The sequence below is a fragment of the Embiotoca jacksoni genome, unplaced genomic scaffold (assembly GCF_022577435.1).
Source record: "Embiotoca jacksoni isolate LCO1_2020_lvr unplaced genomic scaffold, fEmbJac1.0.p SCAF_20, whole genome shotgun sequence".
Classification (NCBI taxonomy): Eukaryota; Metazoa; Chordata; class Actinopteri; family Embiotocidae; genus Embiotoca; species Embiotoca jacksoni.
The window spans coordinates 7,794,538-7,814,187 of record NW_027185341.1 but is presented as its reverse complement, the minus strand read 5'-3'; the positions used below and the strand labels follow the sequence as shown (position 1 = coordinate 7,814,187).

The 19,650-nt window shown below is 44.2% G+C and overlaps 2 protein-coding genes across 6 annotated transcripts in view; one reads left to right on the top strand and one right to left on the bottom strand.

Annotated features, from left to right (window-relative positions):
• vps35l (VPS35 endosomal protein sorting factor like) overlaps positions 1-11,043 on the top strand; it is a 15,713-nt gene extending 4,670 nt beyond the window's left edge. For 4 of the 5 annotated variants that reach the window (XM_069156106.1, XM_069156105.1, XM_069156108.1 and 1 more), the window contains exons 8-30: positions 159-243; positions 329-385; positions 504-600; positions 1,558-1,605; positions 1,754-1,847; positions 2,031-2,231; positions 2,366-2,412; positions 2,924-3,035; positions 4,313-4,429; positions 4,524-4,577; positions 4,668-4,748; positions 4,853-4,915; positions 5,025-5,110; positions 5,202-5,282; positions 5,443-5,506; positions 5,976-6,074; positions 6,214-6,291; positions 6,479-6,593; positions 7,969-8,108; positions 8,324-8,489; positions 8,564-8,682; positions 9,514-9,663; positions 9,812-11,043. In XM_069156106.1, the coding sequence (XP_069012207.1) occupies positions 159-243; positions 329-385; positions 504-600; positions 1,558-1,605; positions 1,754-1,847; positions 2,031-2,231; positions 2,366-2,412; positions 2,924-3,035; positions 4,313-4,429; positions 4,524-4,577; positions 4,668-4,748; positions 4,853-4,915; positions 5,025-5,110; positions 5,202-5,282; positions 5,443-5,506; positions 5,976-6,074; positions 6,214-6,291; positions 6,479-6,593; positions 7,969-8,108; positions 8,324-8,489; positions 8,564-8,682; positions 9,514-9,663; positions 9,812-9,910 (2,253 nt within the window). In that variant the 3' untranslated portion in view covers positions 9,911-11,043. The remainder of the gene's footprint in view (positions 1-158; positions 244-328; positions 386-503; positions 601-1,557; positions 1,606-1,753; positions 1,848-2,030; positions 2,232-2,365; positions 2,413-2,923; positions 3,036-4,312; positions 4,430-4,523; positions 4,578-4,667; positions 4,749-4,852; positions 4,916-5,024; positions 5,111-5,201; positions 5,283-5,442; positions 5,507-5,975; positions 6,075-6,213; positions 6,292-6,478; positions 6,594-7,968; positions 8,109-8,323; positions 8,490-8,563; positions 8,683-9,513; positions 9,664-9,811) is intronic. The other variant, XM_069156109.1, reaches the window with a different exon arrangement.
• On the bottom strand, positions 10,430-19,650 carry get4 (guided entry of tail-anchored proteins factor 4). Its single transcript, XM_069156111.1, has 9 exons — positions 19,480-19,650; positions 17,567-17,645; positions 17,124-17,205; positions 16,550-16,699; positions 15,853-15,991; positions 14,938-15,078; positions 14,720-14,795; positions 14,493-14,565; positions 10,430-13,599 (listed from the first exon to the last, which is right to left on the bottom strand). Exons 1-9 carry the CDS (start codon positions 19,617-19,619, stop codon positions 13,508-13,510), a joined length of 972 nt encoding a protein of 323 aa, XP_069012212.1. The 5' UTR covers positions 19,620-19,650; the 3' UTR covers positions 10,430-13,507.

Here is a 19,650-nt window from a genome sequence, read left to right as displayed (position 1 = left end):
GCTTGAAAACACTGAACCCCCCCCCCCCCAGAGGAACAGTCACATCTTCTGTCTGTGTCTGTTAAGTCAACAAACACTGATTGATTGATTCATCTGTGGCAACATTACCAGTTCTTCTCTTTAACAACGTGAGCATTGAGTTGTGATGTATGTTCCAGTGCTCCAAGCTTCTGTCCGACACCTCGGTGATCCAGTTCTACCCCAGCAAGTTTGTTCTCATCACCGACATCCTCGACACTTTCGGTGCGTAAAGACGCCTCGTTTCCTTCAGTTCAGTCCTTGTACAAAGAATTGCTGCTTTTCTGACTCCGGTGTTGCTTGTTTGTAGGCCGGCTGGTGTTCGACAGAATCCTGACCATGTGTTCAGACCCGCGACCTTTACCAGGTACGGAGGCAACATCCAACTAATGTCGTTGTCATCTGTGCCCGCGAGTACGCTCAGGGTTTATGGCAGTTGGACCTCTGAGGGGACATTTTGTCTCTCGGTTTGTGTCCCACCTCAGACTGCTTCACGGTGGACGAAGTGAACGACACGGCCAAGGAGACGTGCCTCAACTGGTTCTTCAAGATCGCCTCCATCAGAGAGCTCCTGCCTCGACTGTATCCTTCAGAACATCACGCAGCTTAGCGAACATCTGCCTGCAGGAACTCTTCCCAGATCATCGGGACGAACCTGGACTTTATATTTTCTATGCCATCGCCGGAGGCATTATGTTTTCAGGTTGTCCGTCCCATTCTTGTTAACGCGACATTTCAGGAACGCCTCGAGGAAATTTGTTCAAACTTGGCAAAACCGTTCACTTGAAACCAAGGATAAACTGATTAGATCTGTGGGTCAAAGGTCAAGTTCACTAGGAGTTTAATATCTTTATGGTAGGTAGGTAGGTATGTACTTTATTAATCCCCGAGGGGAAATTTTTTCGATAATCATGTACACTACAACTTGAGTGGTTAGCAAAGGCATCCAACCATTAGGCGCTGATTGTAGTTTATATCTGCCCTTTGATTTATACTTACATTTTTCTGGTCTCAAATTATTGAATTAAAAAAAAAAGAATTTTAAGTTTTTTTTCAATGTTTTTCCTCACAGAGATCTGTACGCATAATGGTGTTAAACTTTTCATACATAGATTATTTTGCATGTGCAGAGCTGCCATTGACTAATCTACATATCTGTTAATAATAATGCTGATATATAAACATACATATTTACATCTAAATGGGTGTGTGAACATATTTTGGTCTTGATCAGGACATTATTTGTTCCTACCTTCACCAGGACACAAAGTTGAACCGGTTTTAAAATATATCTCCCTCCGTGCACTCATGCTCGGAGGGGATAGCTGAGGGGTCAGGGCACAAACAACGTGGGAGCAAATGCCTCCAGCAGTGACGTCCTGGTTGTAATCCAGACCTTTGCTGCAGGTCATTCCCTTCCTCTCTGACAAAAATGCCCAAAATTGTAAAACTAAATCAACTCCCACTGAACTGTGCTTGTATTGACCCTGACGATCTGTGTGTCTCATATAAATTGGACTCTTTAACCTCCGTGCACAGATACGTTGAAGCTGCCATCCTCAAGTGCAACCGCTTCCTCAACAAATCGTGAGTCCTCTCAGTGTTTGTTTGCAGAGTTGAAAAGTTGAAAGCTTGATTAGAGTTGGTTTGCTGGCTATTTCTGATGCATTTGACATAACAAATAGTCCATTTTGCTTATGAAATATTGTTCTTGCTGCCCCTCCACCTTCCATAGCGGCATTCAGGAGACGCTTCCTCGGTTAACGGCCATGATCAGAGGGATTGGAGATCCTTTGGTGGCTGCGTACGCCAGAGCTTACCTCTGCCGGGTGAGACGTTCCCACCTCTTATCCGTTTTTTTTTTTTGTTGTCCCCCCACCCCTCCCAGTCCCTGCTCGATGGACAATATTGATTTATTTTGGCTCGGCCATTTTGCATCCCACAGAGCATCTAACGAGATAATTGTTTGATATTCTGTGCATCCCGAGTTAGACTTTTATTTTGAAATCTAGGTGGGCATGGAGGTGGCCCCGCACCTCAAAGACAGCCTGAACCGCAACTTCTTCGACCTGCTCGGCACCTTCCGGCAGATCAGCGGAGAGAGCATCCAGAACCAGCTGGTGGTGCAGCGGGTGGAGGTGCCCGAGTACCTGACGCTCTACTCGCCCGCCATCAACTGGATCCTGCAGTGTATCGCCTACAGAGCTCCGGAGGTATCTACGTGGACTTTTACGTGTCGGCTTTTGGCGGTTTCATTGCAAAAAAGTCAACCTTGATGAAACCCTCCCAGAAGCAGAGACTCACCAGTGTTTCTGCTTTTAATGCTGTTTGTGTTTTTCTTCTTCAGTCTCTGCTGACGGAGATGATGGAGAGATGCAAGACGTTGGGAAATAAGTGAGTGCTTTTAGCCACAAAATGATCATGAAAAAATGTGTTTTCTGTTGGTGAAAAGATGAAGTGCAGCAAGAGGTGCATGTGTTAGTTTTTCTCTGGAGCAGTTTCTTCCTCGTTTCAATAGTATTTAAGATATTTTTGTTTAGATAAAGTTGACAGTTAACAGTTGACAGCTTTATCTTGCAGATATTAATGGATTAGACAGCAGGACATTTTTTTTTAAGTTTTTGATCCTCAGAATAATTTGTTCTTTATTCAAATACAAGTTACAACCACTCTGTAGCACCCAGTGATTTTAAGGGGTTACCAACCAAAAAGAAAATATATTAGGAAGCACGTAGTGAAAAAAAAATAGGTTCACAGTCATAACAGAGGAAAGATGATCCTATAAATGTACTTTACCAAAGATTTACTAGTATTTATTCAATGTTTAGATTGGTTTCTGGAGGCGGTGACAAACCGTGAACGTCCTTCTGACCGGAGCGATCCTCCATGTTCCTGTTTCCCACAGTGCTTTGCTCCTGAATTCGGTGATGAGGGCGTTCAGGCCGGAGTTTGTCGCAGCCAGAGCCACCGACTTCATCGGGATGATCAAAGACTGCGACGAGTCCGGCTTCCCAAAGGTCAGAGGACGCGAGCGGCGGTAGATATGGTCAACTAAAAAAACTGTTTACTGTAGACAGAGTTAAAGTGTAGAGAGGGAAGACGTTTGGAAATCTGTATGGAGTCGTTTTGTGTGCGTCATTAGAGCCCAAACGATTTATCGGTTGAGCAGTTTTATTCTCAGATATTGGCCGTCACAAATATATCAATGAAACTCTTTTTAACAGAACGTAAAACAAGACAAGATGCTTGAGGTAAATTAGAAATGATTCTATTTGTGTTTTTTTTTTTTTTAGATTTATAGTTATTAATAAGTATCACATTCCCATTAAAGTCTACTGTTTCAGTGCTGAGATGTCATTTTTGACACTAAAGTTTATCGTCCATCCGTTTTCTGTCACTTATCTGGGGTCGGGTCGCCGTGGCAGCAGAACGAGCAAGTTTGTCCAGACTTCCCTCTCCTCAGCCATGTTTTCCACCTCTTCCTGGGGGATCCCGGGCCAGATTAGATATATAATCCCTCCAGCGTGTTCTGGGTCTACCCCAGGGTCTCCTACTTCAACGTGTCCTGATGAAACACTTTAACTGGCTCCTTTGGACGCGAAGAAGCGGCTCTACTCGGAGCTCCTCCGGCATGACGGAGCCGAGCCCGGCCACCCTGCAGAGGAAACTCATTACAGTCGCTCCTTTTTTCAGTCAGCACCAGAGCTCATGACCGTAGTTGAGGGTCGGAACGTAGACCGACCAGTAAATTGAAAGCTTTGCCTTCTGGCTCAGCTCCTTCTTTCCCAGCACAACCCACGCTATATCCACCTGTCAGCATCCCGCTTTGTTCTGCCCTCACTCGTAACCAAGACCCTGACATACTTCAGCTCCCTCACCGAAGGCGAGGACTCCCGCCCCAACCCGAAGCGAGCCAGCCACCGTTTTCCGGCAGAGAATCACGGCCTCAGACTTGCAGCCATATTAATACTCAGCTGCAAACCGTTGGAGGTCACGGTCTGGTGAAGCCAACAGAACCACATCATCTGCAAACAGCAGACAATAAGGAGAGAGGCAATTCTGAGACTCCCAAACTGGACACACTCCTTCAAATCCTGTGCATGAAAATCCCAAACAGGAATGATGACAAACCTGGCCTGGGCTAACGGCCACTGGAAACATGTTCGACATTCCTCGACTGATCCGATTAAGATCATTTATCCCTGCATGCCAAAAATCCCGTATCAGTTGGGTTTGAGTCAGTTAAATGTTGTTAAAATACAAATGAACGTTTTGATTGTCGTCTCCTCTCCAGCATCTGTTGTTCGGTTCTCTGGGTCGCAGTCTGGCTTGCGCGGATCCTCCGGAGTCGGAGAGGCTGACGATCCTGAACGAAGCCTGGAAGGTGGTCACCAAAGTCCGCAGCCCTCAGGTTCTGTAGCGCCGACGCCAGCTTTCCCAAAGATACGTTATTCCAGTCGACACGTTCCCAGATTGTTACTCAAAATGTTCCTCTCGTTTCTCAGGATTACATCAACTGTGCTGAAATCTGGGTGGAGTTCACCTGCCGCCACTTCACGGTGAGTAAAACACAGGAGAGAGGATCGGTTGAAGATCTTCATATGATTTGAAATTGCTTTTCTCAACTCTTTCTTTTCTCTTTCTCTCAGAAACGGGAGGTCAACACCGTTCTGGCTGACATCATCAAACACTTGACGCCGGACCGAGCGTTCGAGGACGCCTACCTGCAGGTCGGCAGGATTTACTCGCTGCCTTTAAAAAAAAAAAAAAAAACTTCATCCTCGTTACGTTTTCCCCACGGTGACTCTCTTCTTGTTTCTTGTCCTGCGTGCAGCTGCAGTCAGTGATCAGGAAGATCCTCACCTACTTCCACGACTTCTCCGTCCTCTTCTCCATGGTGAGCGCCGCCGGTTTAAAACAAAGAAAAGGCACGATGAAACCCGCGGACGCACTTCGGAAACGGCCGCTTCCTCGTGCCTCAGTGTCTTTCTCGTCTGTCCCCACAGGAGCGCTTCCTGCCGTTCCTGGACATGTTCCAGAAGGACAGCGTGAGGGTGGAGGTCTGCAAATCCATCATGGAGGTCTTCATCAAGTGAGAGTTTGTTGCGATCGGGAGATTTCTTTGGTTTGTGACAGGAAGAAGGAAAAAAAGCGATGCCTTCTTACAAATTTGTCTCCTGCAGACACCAGGTGGAGCTCACCAGAGACCCGGTCATCCTCAACGCCATGCTGCACATCTGCAAGACCATGCACGACTCTGTCAAGTAGGCTCTTTGTGTTAGTGTGTGTGTGTGTGTGTGTGTGTGTGTGTGTGTGTGTGTGTGTGTGTGTGTGTGTGTGTGTGTCAGTGATTTTGAACACCTACTTTCCCAGTGCTGTGTATTTCCTCTGGTTGTGAGCGTGTCTCTCCTCTTTGTCTCGCAGCGCTCTTACTCTGGAGGACGAGAAACGATCTCTGGCTCTGCTGATCATCGGCTTCATCCGCATGGTGAGACGCTTCAGACCTTTGTCTGTGGTTCAAAGACAAACACTGCTGTCGTATTAGATTTGAATGGTTTTGGGTGTAACATGAAATGAACCAATCAGAGAGTCATCTCCTATTCCCTTTATAAGACGTGTGCTCTCACATTAGTGGAGTTATTTTTTTTAACTCGGTCGTTATATTTTCCTGCAGCTCAAGCCGTGTTTTTCCATTATTATTTTGAATACACCAACTTCTATCATGAAATAACTTTTCCAAACGATTCAAATTTCTTTTGAGCTCAAAAGTTCGGAAAATGACGTGATACTGAACAGCTATTTCTTTTCCTTCTGATCTTTATTTTAACCCACCAGCCATTATCTATTGATAAAGTAGTAAATGTCACAAAAGTACATTTTAAATTGTAGTCTTTGAATAAAAGAGGAAAATATATTTTACATATGTTTTGGTTTCTTTCTCTATCGGTGTTGTTCAGGTTTCCTTTGGTCGTGACTTTGAGCAGCAGTTGAGTTTCTGCGTTGAAGCCAGAGCCACTTTCTGTAACCTGGAGCCGGTGCTGATGCAGCTCATTCACGTCAGTAGAAGTCTGTGTGTGTATGTGTGTGTGTGTGTGTGTGTGTGTGTGTGTGTGTGTGTGTGTGTGTGTGGATTTGAATTTCATATGAAAGCACACAAACACCAGCTTCATCTTCTTTATGTAAAACGTTGTCCAGACGGTGAACCAGCTGGCCATGGAGACCAGGAGGGTGATGAGGGGGAGTCACTCCCGGAAAACTGCAGCGTTCGTCAGGGTGGGTCAACACACACACACACATACACACACACACACACACACGCACACACACGGCACCTATGATCACCTACAGGAAGAGATTTCTGCAGTGCCAGAGAAACCAGATTGAAGCTGTGTTTTGGGTGTAAAAGGAGCCCTTAGAAAAAAAAAAAAAAAGTGTTTCAATTAGTGTGTCTCTCCTCCAGGCGTGTGCTGCCTACAGCTTCATCACCATCCCGTCTCTCAGCAGCATCTTCAGTCGTCTCAGCCTCTATCTGCTCTCCGGTCAGGTTGCGCTGGCCAACCAGTGTCTCTCCCAGGGTGAGCCGCTGCTGCATTTTACATTTTATACTGGAAGGAAAAAAGTCTGTAGAAGTTCAGGGTGTTTTCACACACAGAAGGACCAAACTGACGGTTTGTAAAAGTGGACGTAGCTTCAGAGTCTGTGAAATGAGGCCAAAGTGGAAGTGCCTTAAGCTGCAATACCACCGAGTGCCGCTAGAGGTTGGCTCCAAAAAAGATTCTGGCTTAGAGGCCATAGACTCCCATTCAACTAGTCCCATAAAATTCTAAGTCAATACATTTCTTCCACAAGTTATTTCAGTGTTGTTAGCTGAAGTCGCTCCATCTTGATAGTTTTCTGGCGGTCCATCTGAAAATAATCCGTCATTAATAAAAAAAAAAAAAATAAGCCTCAAACAGCCGTGTTTTTGGGTACGTGTTTGTTTGATTGACAGGCCTGAGGTGCAGTCAGGTTACGGCTATCGGTGGGCGGGACGTAGTATCGTCGGGTTTCAGATTGAGTCGCTCACTTCCCCCCAGCTCGCCCAAATATGGTCACTACTGGCTCCAAACCGCTATAAACTAGCAAGATGGCGCCGGCCAAAGTCCGAACTCGAGGCTTCATAAAGGCCTTTTACAAACCAATGGGAGACGTCACTAAAGATCTTTGCATGACTTACCTACGTCCTGTCGTCATCATCTATGTGGGGTGTGTCTTCCCGTACTACAAACACTGATCGGTTTGTAGACTGGTGTTTCATCTGACGTCGGGATGTTGCCAATTCAACTGGTAGCTTTTTCAGATTGAATGTAGAAAAACGAATGAACAGATTTTTTTTTTCTATACGATTATTGTTATGGCAACACCGCTCTAAATATTTCATCTCCTCTTCTCCCTGTGTGCTATCACGGCTCGTTTTTACTGACCTTCCAGTTCATCTTCTTGTATTGAACCTCCCTCTTAAACATCCAAAAAGCAAACGAACCTAACCCGAGCTTAGTTTGATCCAGACCGAGACTTCCTCTTTTGGTCCTTTGGTTCGAGGCACCTTTCACACCTTCTATGTTGGTTCGGACCAAACTGAACACTCAGAAACAAAGTAGACCGGAGAGTACTCATCGTCTTCAAATCTCAGGCTCTTTGCTGCTCAACTTCTTTCAATGATTCCTACCTTTTCTTTGTCCTTCTTCCCCCTCTTGACATTATTTTCCTTCTCCCTTCATTTCTTCTTCTTCTTCCTTTCCTCTTCTTTTCTCCTTTTGTTTCCACCTATATTTTCCCACCTCTCTCCGCATCTCTTTATCATCTCTCTCACGCACATTTTCCGTATATTGTATGCCTCTCCTTCCACCTTTGTTTCTTCCTCCTTGTCATCGTCCCTCAACCTCTCTGTCTTTCGTCCCTGTCCTCCAGCGGATGCGTTCCTGAAGGCGTCAGTCAGCCTTCTTCCGGAGGTTCCTCGCTCCATCAGCGTGGAGGGGAAGCTGCGCTCCTCGGAGAGCTTCCTGCTGGACTTCATCAACAACTTCTTGGCAACGCTGCTGGTTGTCCCGGTAACTCACTCTCCGTTCTTTCTCATCAGCCTCCCCGGTACTGAAAGATGAAGGGGAAAAAAATCCTACCAGCTGAGGACGTTTAATTCTTCCTCCCTGCCTCTGCTTAGACAGCTCAGTGAAGGACTCAGATGTTGGTTTACAGGAGATGTACCAGACCCGGTTGCTCGCCCGGTATTCTTCATACAGTTTGACAGACCGGTGCGTGTTTGCAGGATCATCCGGAGCACGGGGTGCTTTACTTAGTCCGCGGTCTGCTCAACATGGTCCAGGATTACACCTGGGAGGACAACAGCGATGCAAAGGTGCGGGTTTACGTCAGCGCCCTGCCCCTGCTGGCCGCCATGAGCCAGGAAACTTATCTCTACTCCATCCCCAAAGGTAACAACACACACCGGAGGATTATTTTAGCACCTTTATAGCAACCTGATTCATTCTCTGTTTCCTGGTCTCAGTGGACTCCAACGAGACGCTGTACGGAGGAGACCCCAAGTTCCTATCAGAGATCAACAAGCTGTGTGAGACTCTGGTCGGACAGATCCTGGACCATCTGAAGGTGCTCGGGCGGGACGAGGTGAGGCCGGACAGAAATCTCACCGTGACTGACATGACTCACTTTTAACTTTTAGTTTTTTCCCCCGTGATGCTTTTCACTTTAAAACTTCTTGATAAAAACGGACTAAATATTTTTTGTGGACTGGAGGTTACGCTTTTTAGTCAAATGTGATGAGTTTCTGTGGTGATTCAGATTTAAAATCCTCCATTTGATGATACTTTTTAACCAAAGTTCTTCTGCTGCATTTATGCAAACCGACGCACCGAAGAGTAAAACCCGCCGTGATGTCACCTGTCGGGTTGTGAACTGCAGTTTTGAAGCCTCGAGACAAGTGCTGTTCAAAATGGCGTACTTGTATACTAACGCTCACTATTTTAAAGTGCATAAGTGTGTTCACACTGACTAGTATGGAAACACGCAGTGTGCTACAAGTACCCGTACTAATATATAACAGTACTATATGTGAGTGTACTAAGTACGTCATTGGGAACACACCCTGGCAATTTGGCTGTCACCATCTTGTTTTGTTTTTTTTGGGGCCAGAAGTGACCATGTTTGGAGGAGTGAGGTTGAACTCGGGCATGTCGATCAAACCAGGCAAACCCCCATAAATACCACTCTTTAAGGCCTAATATCTAATTAATTATGGTATTATTATCAGAAGGACCAACGGAGTAAATGTAAGCTATTGAAAACAATCTTGACTTTGTATTTGATGAGAGAAGTTGACGCTTATTGAATGGGAGTCTAATGGAGCCACATCGGCTTCACTTTCCAGACCCCACAGATTTCATCCATTTCCATAAACAGCCCGAGGTCGCACTGACACGTCTTCCCGCTCTCTTGCAGCAGAGCGCTCGCCGCCAGGGCGCTCTGGCCTTCTCCTTGTTTGGCGTCCTGTTGGCTCACGGTGACCTGAGGAACAACAAGCTGAGCCAGCTGTCCGTCAACCTGTGGAACCTCAGCCACAAGCACGGACACTGCGAGACGCGAATCTCCGTGAGTCCTCGACACACTTGTTGGAATGTTTCCTGTACTTGGCTCACATCACAGGCTCAATCATTTCAAAAGGCGGACTTGCGTCACATAAACATGCTCTTTGCGAGTGCAGACCGACTGACTTCTTGTCTCGTGGTGTGTGCCGTAGGTTCGCACTCTGGAGTACATCAAGCATCAGACTCAGCAGCCCGACATGGCTCACCTGTCGGATGCAGTCCAGAGACTCGCTCTACAGTCCCGCACCTGAGCACCAGCCGCAACAACGTTTGTAAAACTCTTCGAGAAAACTATTCAGATCAAATTTATGTAAATAGAAACTAGCGAGCAAGCACGGAGCGGTTTGAAGATGCCTTAATGTTGTTTGGGTGAGAATTTGAAGGGATGTGAATGGATTAAAAGTCCTTTGCGTATGACATATTCACACTACCCGTCTCATGTTCCAGTAACTGCTTAACTGCTTTTAGCTTCTTGACGCCATCTGGCTCACAAGTGTGTTGACTGTCCAAGGCTACAGGATGTTTCCTCCCAGTGAGCTCTGCAAACCACAAGAGAATCAAATTAACTTTCGTTCTTCCAGCAAACCGGGAACCTGGCAGGTCAGAGCACCGAGACGCCACATGTTAGGATGAACAACATTGGTCCTGTTGTTTTCTTTGTGTGGGATTTACAGTGAAACAGAAACAGCTACAAGTTGTTGGTTTTTTTTTTTGCGTTTGAAACACACTACATGATGCAGTAAAAAATAGAAAATGGAGAGGAAGCTGTCTTTGACATTCTCAAACTCTTCTCAGTTGTAGTTTATTTATGCAATTAGTGAACTGCTGAAAAGGCAAACACTCTGCTTTAGTTCTCAAAAGGACAGAAATCATCAAAAACAAAAGCTGTGATGTTCACTGACAGACAGCAGGCCTTCGGTCACACACACACACACACACACCCACAAACACACACACACGCGCGTTGTCCAAGTAATTACAGGAAATGTTCAGACTTAAGTGACTTTCAGGTTAACGAAACAAACTCCTCCCCAAAGTTTCAATGAATCCTCCTTTTACATGGTTCAGCTCTTGACATGTCGAATAAAGGACACGGTAACAATTAACACTGGATTAAAACGATGTACCTGTCATACGGATACCAGAACACCTTCTCTAACGATCTCTTCGGAAAATGTGTTCTGTTGCTAAGCAACCTAAAAGTCATTTTGGCCTGAATTGCCCTTTAAAAATGGTCGACCTCAGTGGTGTAACAAAGACGTCTGCAGCATGAGCCGGCCGCCACAGTGACACCTCAATTTGCATTATTTTAACAATATTTGATTTTATTTAAATGTTTAAGCTGAGTCGCTTAAATAAATGTTTGCAGGTTTTTGATCTAGAATTTTAGTTTATTTTTTATTTTTACAGTTTCTGAAGACTCTTTGCCACATCTCGTCTTTGTATCTTTAACACCAACATTAAATAGATGCTACCACTGCAGAGCGTGTACACTGACAAGTCAACACTATTCTATCTGTCCTTCTGTAGCCCTGTGACATTGTGCCAGCCAGTCCTGCACGGGTGCCCAAATGGCCAATATTAAAGGTCCCATATTGAAAATTTAAATTTATACATTTATTTTTGTATTTATTTATTTATTATAAAGCAGGTCTAGGTGCTATACAAGTACTTTAAAAGTCCCAAAATTCAGCATTGGTGCCGTTTGGGCTTCCTTGGGTTTGTGATGTCACAAACTCACACTGATGGTACATGTCTGCCACTTAGCTAGCAAGCTACAAGACCAAAGAAAGGCAGTGGTCGACCTCAGAAACGAGTCAGCCAATCAGAAGAGAGGGTGGTTTGACACCAGAGCATCTTAAAAAGAAAGACAGAACAGCCTGTTCTTGCCGGAGAGAAATAAAATACAGCAGATTTTTAAAAAAAAACATATTTAGATCGTTTTTGGTACTTTAACCCAGGAAAATATCTTCTTGTGGACACCACAAGTGTACAATATGGGACTTTTAAATACATTGTATCTTAAAAAAAAAAATAATAATAATAATAATCTAAAAGTAAAATATTTAAATGAACCAAAAGTATGTGACATAATTCAATAAAATATTATAACAGCTTCATTTAATTAGTATTTCAGCGATCTGATTTTTTTTTCAATTCGCGTTCGTTATATCTAATATATTTTAAAATGAAAGAAAAAAAATCAGTTCTCTGAAAATAAGTTGAGTTTAAACTACTGTATAGAATTAGTTTACAAGGTATTGGTTCATTTTAATATTTCACTATAAATGGTTAATTTTTGTATTCATACTTCTTACTTTTTATGTCTTCATTAATATTAGCCATTTAGGACCTCCATAGCCCGAAATACAGATTAATACAGAAAAGGAGATAAACATTCCTCTACATTGGAAGACCTCTGGACATTCCTGGTATTTAATGTAAATTTTGACCTCACAAGGGGACTGAACCCGTTAACATGCAACTGCAGAAGGAAAAGGCCTGGACTGGACGAATGTCACTGAGGACAAAAAGATGGTGAAGACTGAATGACGCGAGCAAAGAAAAAAAAAAAAAACCTGTAGCCTCTGAGGGCCGATGAATTTAACACTGATAAACAGCAGCCAGTGTATGAATCATGCTTCTTATTATGCACCGGCTGAGCTGATGTTTTAATGATGATCTGCCTCCAAGAGGAATTTATTTGGGAAACCAAAAAAAAAAAAAAAAAAAAAGTGGGGGAGGGAAGAGGGGGGGTGGGGGGCAAGCCTAAGCCAGAAATAATAAGGTTAGCAGCAGGTTTAAATATCAGCAATGTACAACAGGCAAGTTTCAATCCAACAGACGTGTCGGTTTCCTGTAAAGTCCACTGTGCAGACTCTAAATTCAAATACGTCGGCGCCAGAGTCGGATTTCTTGCAACTGGAACAAAAAGCCAAAACTGGATTTTTTTTTTGTTTTTGTTTTTTTTTGTCCGAAACAATTCCTCTTAGCGGCAGACGAGCAAGTGCACAGTAAAAAGTTGGACCGCTACAATGGAGCTATTTGCATACAGACAGCTGAATGTTTGCACTAATTTAACTGAACAGAAGTGACACTACGATCTGCACTACGAATGGGTTTGTTTGGTTGATAGTTAAAGGTGCACCGTGTCCGTACACCTAGAGATGAGACGCTGAAACGTGGCCTTGGCTAAAAGTACGATTTAATTTACTACCAAACGAAGAAGCCCGTAACGGAATAAGTTGTAAAAAAACAAACACAAATGCCGACAGCAGCTACACCGCGACTCTGATCGAGCTCCGCGAGGCCGTGACGAACAAATCAGTCGGAGGATTGTAGTGAGTCGACCGAACCCTCTTATAAACGTGTATGAAGAGGGGTTAAGACCTTGCGTGGCTGTCCTCGCCACTGGGAGACCCCAACCGTCCCCCGTCTCCTGGGAGCAGGCTTTCACGGGGGAGAGGACAGTTTGTCATCACATGTTTCAAAAATCCCACACCCCTAAACAAGAGCGCAAAGAGTCCCAAACTAACAAAAGTGATGATTGAAATAAAATAATATCTTCTTACAAGAATTCAACAACGGGAAGTTTGCAGTTTGGCGCAGTCACTCCAGGCAGTGCTGACAGGGTTGTTTTTGGCGGCTTCTTTCTTGTTCTGATTTTGGACTGGATGGTCGGGCTAATGGAGGGACTTTAGTGAAACAGCACGCCTCTGAAAACACGGACCAGCCCCTCGCCCAGACCCCGATGTGGAGGTGAAGGGAGGGAAGGTGGTCTTCCTCTTTTTTTTTCTTTTTTTCTTTTTATGTATTTGTTCGTTCGTTGTCGTCCTGAGCTGCGGGGCTCAGTCCAGCTCTATGGGGCTGCTGTCCTCCTGGGCTTCTTCGGCCCCGTCATCCTCCTCACCCGCACCCATCAGGCTGTTCAGCAGGTTTCCTGTCGGACGCAACACGAGAGATCGTCAGCAAAAATCAATTCAAATCCGGCGCAGGTAACTTTTTCACTCGGACATATTTCCATTCAAACCAGATATTGAGCGGACCCGTACCCCGCGTAGTTTATTTCAAGAGTTTTGGGCAAATTCTGTTTCTCCCCATTTGCATTTTCACTGCATGCTGCTTTACAATAATCCTCCAGGCATGAAAAAGTTAAAGACCCCTTTTATTTTGGTAACTGCACTATTGGAAATCACATCTTTTGCTTCTGGTATTGGTATTTCTACAGAAAAATAAACAACAGTTGTGGCAAACTGTTCATTTTTTATTATCGATAATATTAATCAAACATATCCAGGGGAAAGAACAACCCTCCACCTCGGCCTACTCAGTCTTGTAAATATTTGCTAGATTAAATGTTATAAGTTTTGAATTTGAAGTTCTACTTTCTACGTACATTATGTTCTCATTGGGTGTAAACTTGTATTGGGGAGGTTTGCGGTTTATGTAGGTTTAGTTTATACCCTGAATCAAAAAATGGAATTATTTTGAATCATTGTAGACCGGCTACAGTCTGATTTGGTTTGAGTTACAACTACATCATTTAGATGTTTTGGGTTTGATTCCTTTAAGTTTCCTCTTATTTCTGAGTCCTCTTTAGCTGCTTCTGCATGCAGCTCTATGAATAATGCAAAATAGGAGAAACTGAACGGACATTTCTTAGCAGCATCTCCTTTCAAGAGTAACTGATCCTGAAAAAGTGCCAATTATTTGAACCCTGGAAGTCGGCGAGTCGTATCCTACACCTAATGACCTCCCCATCAGAGCCTGAACCTTGTGAAACCAAGTGTAAATTCTCCAACTGAGCCCGTTCTGTAGTTTGGGTCAACTCACCTAGGAGTCCGCCGTACGATGGGGACTGTTTGGGTGGAACGCCAAAGAAAAGCTGTCCTATTCTGTCGAGATACTGACGAGACGGGAGAGAATTAAAACACAGACAATGTTTACATGAAATATTCCACCATAAAATATAAATAAGATAATATTGAAAACAAGACACCCGTGTTTTGTTTTTTTAATGATCTTTACCCGAATAAGATCAAAGAGTGCTTAATACTCACCTCATTATACATGGGGTCCCTCTTCAGTGAAGGCTGATATTGCTCACATAACACTGTGAAAACTGTTAATTTACCCCTGAGGAAACAACAGAAGAGCTTTAAATCACCCTCGGTCTTATTTTTCAAAACACAATCAATGATATTTATAGAGTTCCTTCTGCCGAGCGTTAAGCGGCGCAGACAGGTCGTTGGGTTTAATACGAGGTTGTTTTGCTCACCCATCCACTGCCAGCAGCAGAAACCAGATAAAGTTTAGTAGAGGCTGGACGAAGGGAGGGCCCTTCTCTATGGACGGGTGTTTCTCTGTGTACGTGCTGAACACCACGGAAGCGCTGTTTTTGTTCTTTAAGCAGAGGAACCTGCAGGGTTTGGAGGATACAGACGAAAACATCACCGAGACTGTGGCTGAAGAGAAACACCGAGAGCTCTTGAAAAGAAACAGCTGACGGACAGAAAATGGATATGGCTGCGGGCCGCCGCGCTGCATCAATACCGCCGTCTCACCACGGAGAGGTCCTGAAATCTACAACATTAAGCTAATAAAGGATTTGGATGATCGTGTTTCCCCGTACCAACTGTAGGCTCGACCAGGGCAGCCCAGGTAGATAAAACACAACTCATTCCAGTGTTTTCCCCGAGGCTGACATACACAAATATCACATATTTGAACACACGAGTTGCGTACACTGCAGTAACTGTAAGGGGACTACAGGCTGGTCTTTGCTAGTGTCTGCTGACAGCCTGCATTGTGAAACCTTCAGGGAACATGGTAAATTGTAGCATCTGATGACAAGTCTGTATGGCAGGCATTTAATGGACAACTGTAAAGTGTGGCTATAGGAAATAAACAGGGTTAGACTCTCCCCCTGTAAACTGAATGAGTCTCTGCATGAATATCAGTCACACACCAACACAACTACATTCTCAACCTGTGGGAACACTGTTACGTTATGTACTGAACATTACAGGCTCTTTATGCTCTCATTTCCAGGTTGGACATCATCTGAAGTTGTTTTAATTAACAGGAATATATATATATATATATATATATATATATATATATATATATATTTATTTATTTTTACAGTGAGCCAACGTCTGTTTCAGAGATGTGGGAGTGACAGTTCACTTACTGTAGGACGGCCTGCGCCACAAACATGTCGACCTCACTGCGGAAGCCTCGCGACGCTGAATACTCCACCAGCATCTGTGCACAGCCCTCCCCGTCAGACGAATGCAGGAAGTGGTAACGAGACTCGCTGTAGTTTTGCTCTGAACGTGGAGAAATTTTACATTTTGTTTGTTGAGATTCACTCAGGAGCAAAGCAGCAGCAACACAACAATAACAATAACAACAGCAACACACACCAGCCACGGTGACGCCCGCAGCACACGGACGACATGACCTACAGACATAATTAGTTAAGGATTGACTATGGAAGACAGGATGGGCGTGATTGGTCAATAGGACTTTGGTCCATCTACTGGTCCATCATACACACCCAGCGTGTGCTCACCTTCAGTCCAAGTTGGATTTGTTAGTGTGTGATTTTCAAAACACAAAAAGAACACCTATTAAGATTTTGAATATACCGTTTCTGTCAATGCTGGGCATCACTTCACCATCATGCTAAAACAAACACACTATAATGAGAATAAATGAGCACAATATTGAGTAGCAATAAATACCTTCAATTAATCACCAAGTAAAAACATTTGCTTGCTCGTGTTTTAAAATAACTCCGATCTAAATTTCCAATCACTTCAGGCTCTTGTAACGTGTTGTTGCTATTCATATACACGACACGAACAAAAAGAGGAACTGATTACCTTTCCACAAGGTCACAGCCAGCAGCTGGTGTAGTTTAGGGTGACCCAACTTGCCGGAGCCTCCTGTGGACCATTTCAAGGCTCTGGACACAAATGCCACTCTCTCCGGAGAGTTCTGGTCCATCAGGCTGAACAGCTTCGCCAGGCTTTCTGCTCCACAAACGCACACGCGTAACCAAAACCACAAAAACGTCACCGAGGGGATTCTGGGAAACATGTCCCTTTGAAAGACAGACTTCTTTGAAATCATGACGCTCTATTGCTCAAGCATTTACCAGCAAGTAAACAGATCAACCAGACGAGGACAGTATCAACTATTATACCATATAAAATCCATTACCCACAGCAACATTTTGCAGTTTTAAGTGCCGCTAACATGCTTGTTGTACAGTGAAGGCAGTAATGACCCTACATTTCTTATACATTTTTCATTCACACAGTCAAAGGGCAACAGATTGAAAAGGCACAATGTATGTTGCAACTATCAAACTATACAAAATGGACAGCTCGTTACAGGAAGTCTTGTAGATGAATTGGAGTCGTTCACAGAACCTGTTAAAAGTCTGCCACCCACCTAATATTTCATCTTCAACTTTTGTCTCCGATTTCTCCAGAACCTCCAGCACCAGCATGGACAGATCTGCTGCACTGTTTTGCTGCAAAGAAAATGACAAACAACTTTATTTCTTTTGTCTGAACTGTCACACAAAGTAATGTGGGAACCGTAGAAGAGACCTCATCAATCGTGATCGGTACAGCCTCACCTGGGAGCGCACACAAAAACAAACTGTTCACCATCAATAGAAACTTCAACTGACGATAAGAAGAAAAAGAAGAAGAAAAGACGATTTGTCTTTTATCTGTTCATTTAATGCCACTTTTCTGGTACAAGCCTAATCTTTGTGTAATCATACACACACCACATTAAGAAGAGACATTTTTGTCAATAAATAACTTTCTAGCATGATGTTAATCGTTTTGAGGGGAAAAACAAAAACAAACTAGTGCAGCATGTACCTGGTTATAGCTGAAGAAGAGCAGAGCACCGTTGTACATCAGCTCTCGGGCCTCAGCATGTTTTGCCTGTGACATGTACCTGATGGCAGAAAGGAGCATCAGCATTACACAGGAGATGATACGAGCTGCTTATCAAGGCAAACACATGCTTTGCTTGCATCACTCAAGATAATTCCTGCTTCCCTTCCTCTGCACGGTGAAAAACAAGCTGCCAGTGTAGATCCTGCATTAAGTTACAATTACCTCCTTACAGACCAGAGGCCCGTCACCGTGTTTTAATATCAACATCTTTCACTCTCAGCTTGTAATATTGCAATTCGGACTGTTAGTCATGACAGAGAGCCGGTTAACGACAGTAAGAGAGCACCGAACTAACTGTAACGCAGTCATACGATGAATTTGTTCCCGCACACAAAAAAGAAGAAACCTGCAATTTTTCCCTGAAATAACTTGAAAACGACTCAAGTTATGAGCCTCCGTCGTCGGTGATTCCATATCTGATGAAAATCATTCTTTTTTTTTTTATTTAAAAGAACAAAAAAAATAAATAAAACAAAAAAAAAATAGCACCGCTCCATCCGTCTTGAGGTTTGAAGCGTTTCTCCTCCAAACAGCGTGTTTCGGTTCCTTAGACACTTCAGGATAGTCCAACGTTTTGATCTTTGTCATTCTGGGGGTGATTTTTTTAAAATCAGGGAGTTTTTGGGTCGTTATTCTGTTAGAAAATAAATGGACTCGTGATGCTTTCTGACACCGGGCTCCAAGATTTCATTGTGCCGTATCAAAGAGACCCAAAAACAAATCTCCTCCATTTTTCTCTGGAAGCTTTCTTTGTCTGTTTGTCTCCCATTTATTCTGGTTCTGTTCAACCTGGGGTCCATCTTCCTCCTGGGGTCCATCTGGGGTCCATCTTCCTCCTGGGGTCCATCTTCCTCCTGGGGTCCATCTGGGGTCCATCTTCCTCCTGGGGTCCATCTGGGGTCCATCTTCCTCCTGGGGTCCATCTGGGGTCCATCTTCCTCCTGGGGTCCATCTGGGGTCCATCTTCCTCCTGGGGTCCATCTGGGGTCCATCTTCCTCCTGGGGTCCATCTGGGGTCCATCTTCCTCCTGGGGTCCTCCTCACCTCCAGGTAGTTTGACTTCACTCCCATCGAAGCTGCTCGGAGGTCTTAAAGCCTTCAACAGACGTGTCTACTTTAAAAACACAGCACCCTACAAAATCTGACGAGCACATTTTAAAAAACAATTTCCAAGTAAACATCGATGATAATTTCACAACTTTTCAGGATTAAATTACACATTTCTTAAATGAGATCGTTTCATTGTGTCCTTAAACATGAAGGACACAATGAGAACATGAGACGTGTCCCAGATTCTGTAGATTTGACCGGTGTTCAGGTAAGAATAAGAAGCTTTACTATAAAAACAAATAAAAAGAGACGCGAACTGAAAACATGTCGATCCATCCCAGAATGCGGCGGAGCAGAATGTGGCTACGAGCTACATGCTAACACAAGTGGACAGCTTCAACGAGCGTGGTTAATATCCAACTAATTTACAGATGAAGTGTCTTTTTCCAATAAGACACGAAGGCGGACTGTCTGTTTTGCGTCCGTAAGTCCAGCTGACTTGACTTCGACTGTCATTAGCTCGCTATTTGGTGGCGTTGCTAAAACACGTCGCTGGCTAACTCAGCCGTCGTTAGCGGTGCCGTTTTTTTTGTTTTTTTTTGTGATCGACGCGACGACGAGCCAAACAAACAGACGGGTGGGCGGGACCAACCAGGCAACCGACCAATCAGAAACGGGAAGGTAGCGGCAGCAAGGTTGACAGCGGAATGATCTGGAACAGGCAGGCCTCAAAGCCAACTGACAATTACAGCTGCACCTACGGATATAACACCGGGTCTTACCTAAAAAATAAAGTCCTGTACATCTGGTGTGCTTCATAGTAATCCCCCTTTTCTACGCTGGCTCGCAGTTTTCCTTCGACCCGCTGTACGCCTCCACGGTTTCGGGCACTGGAGCACCTCAGAGACTCCTGCTCCGACATCGTCGTTCGTTTGCAGCAGCGCTGTGTGAGT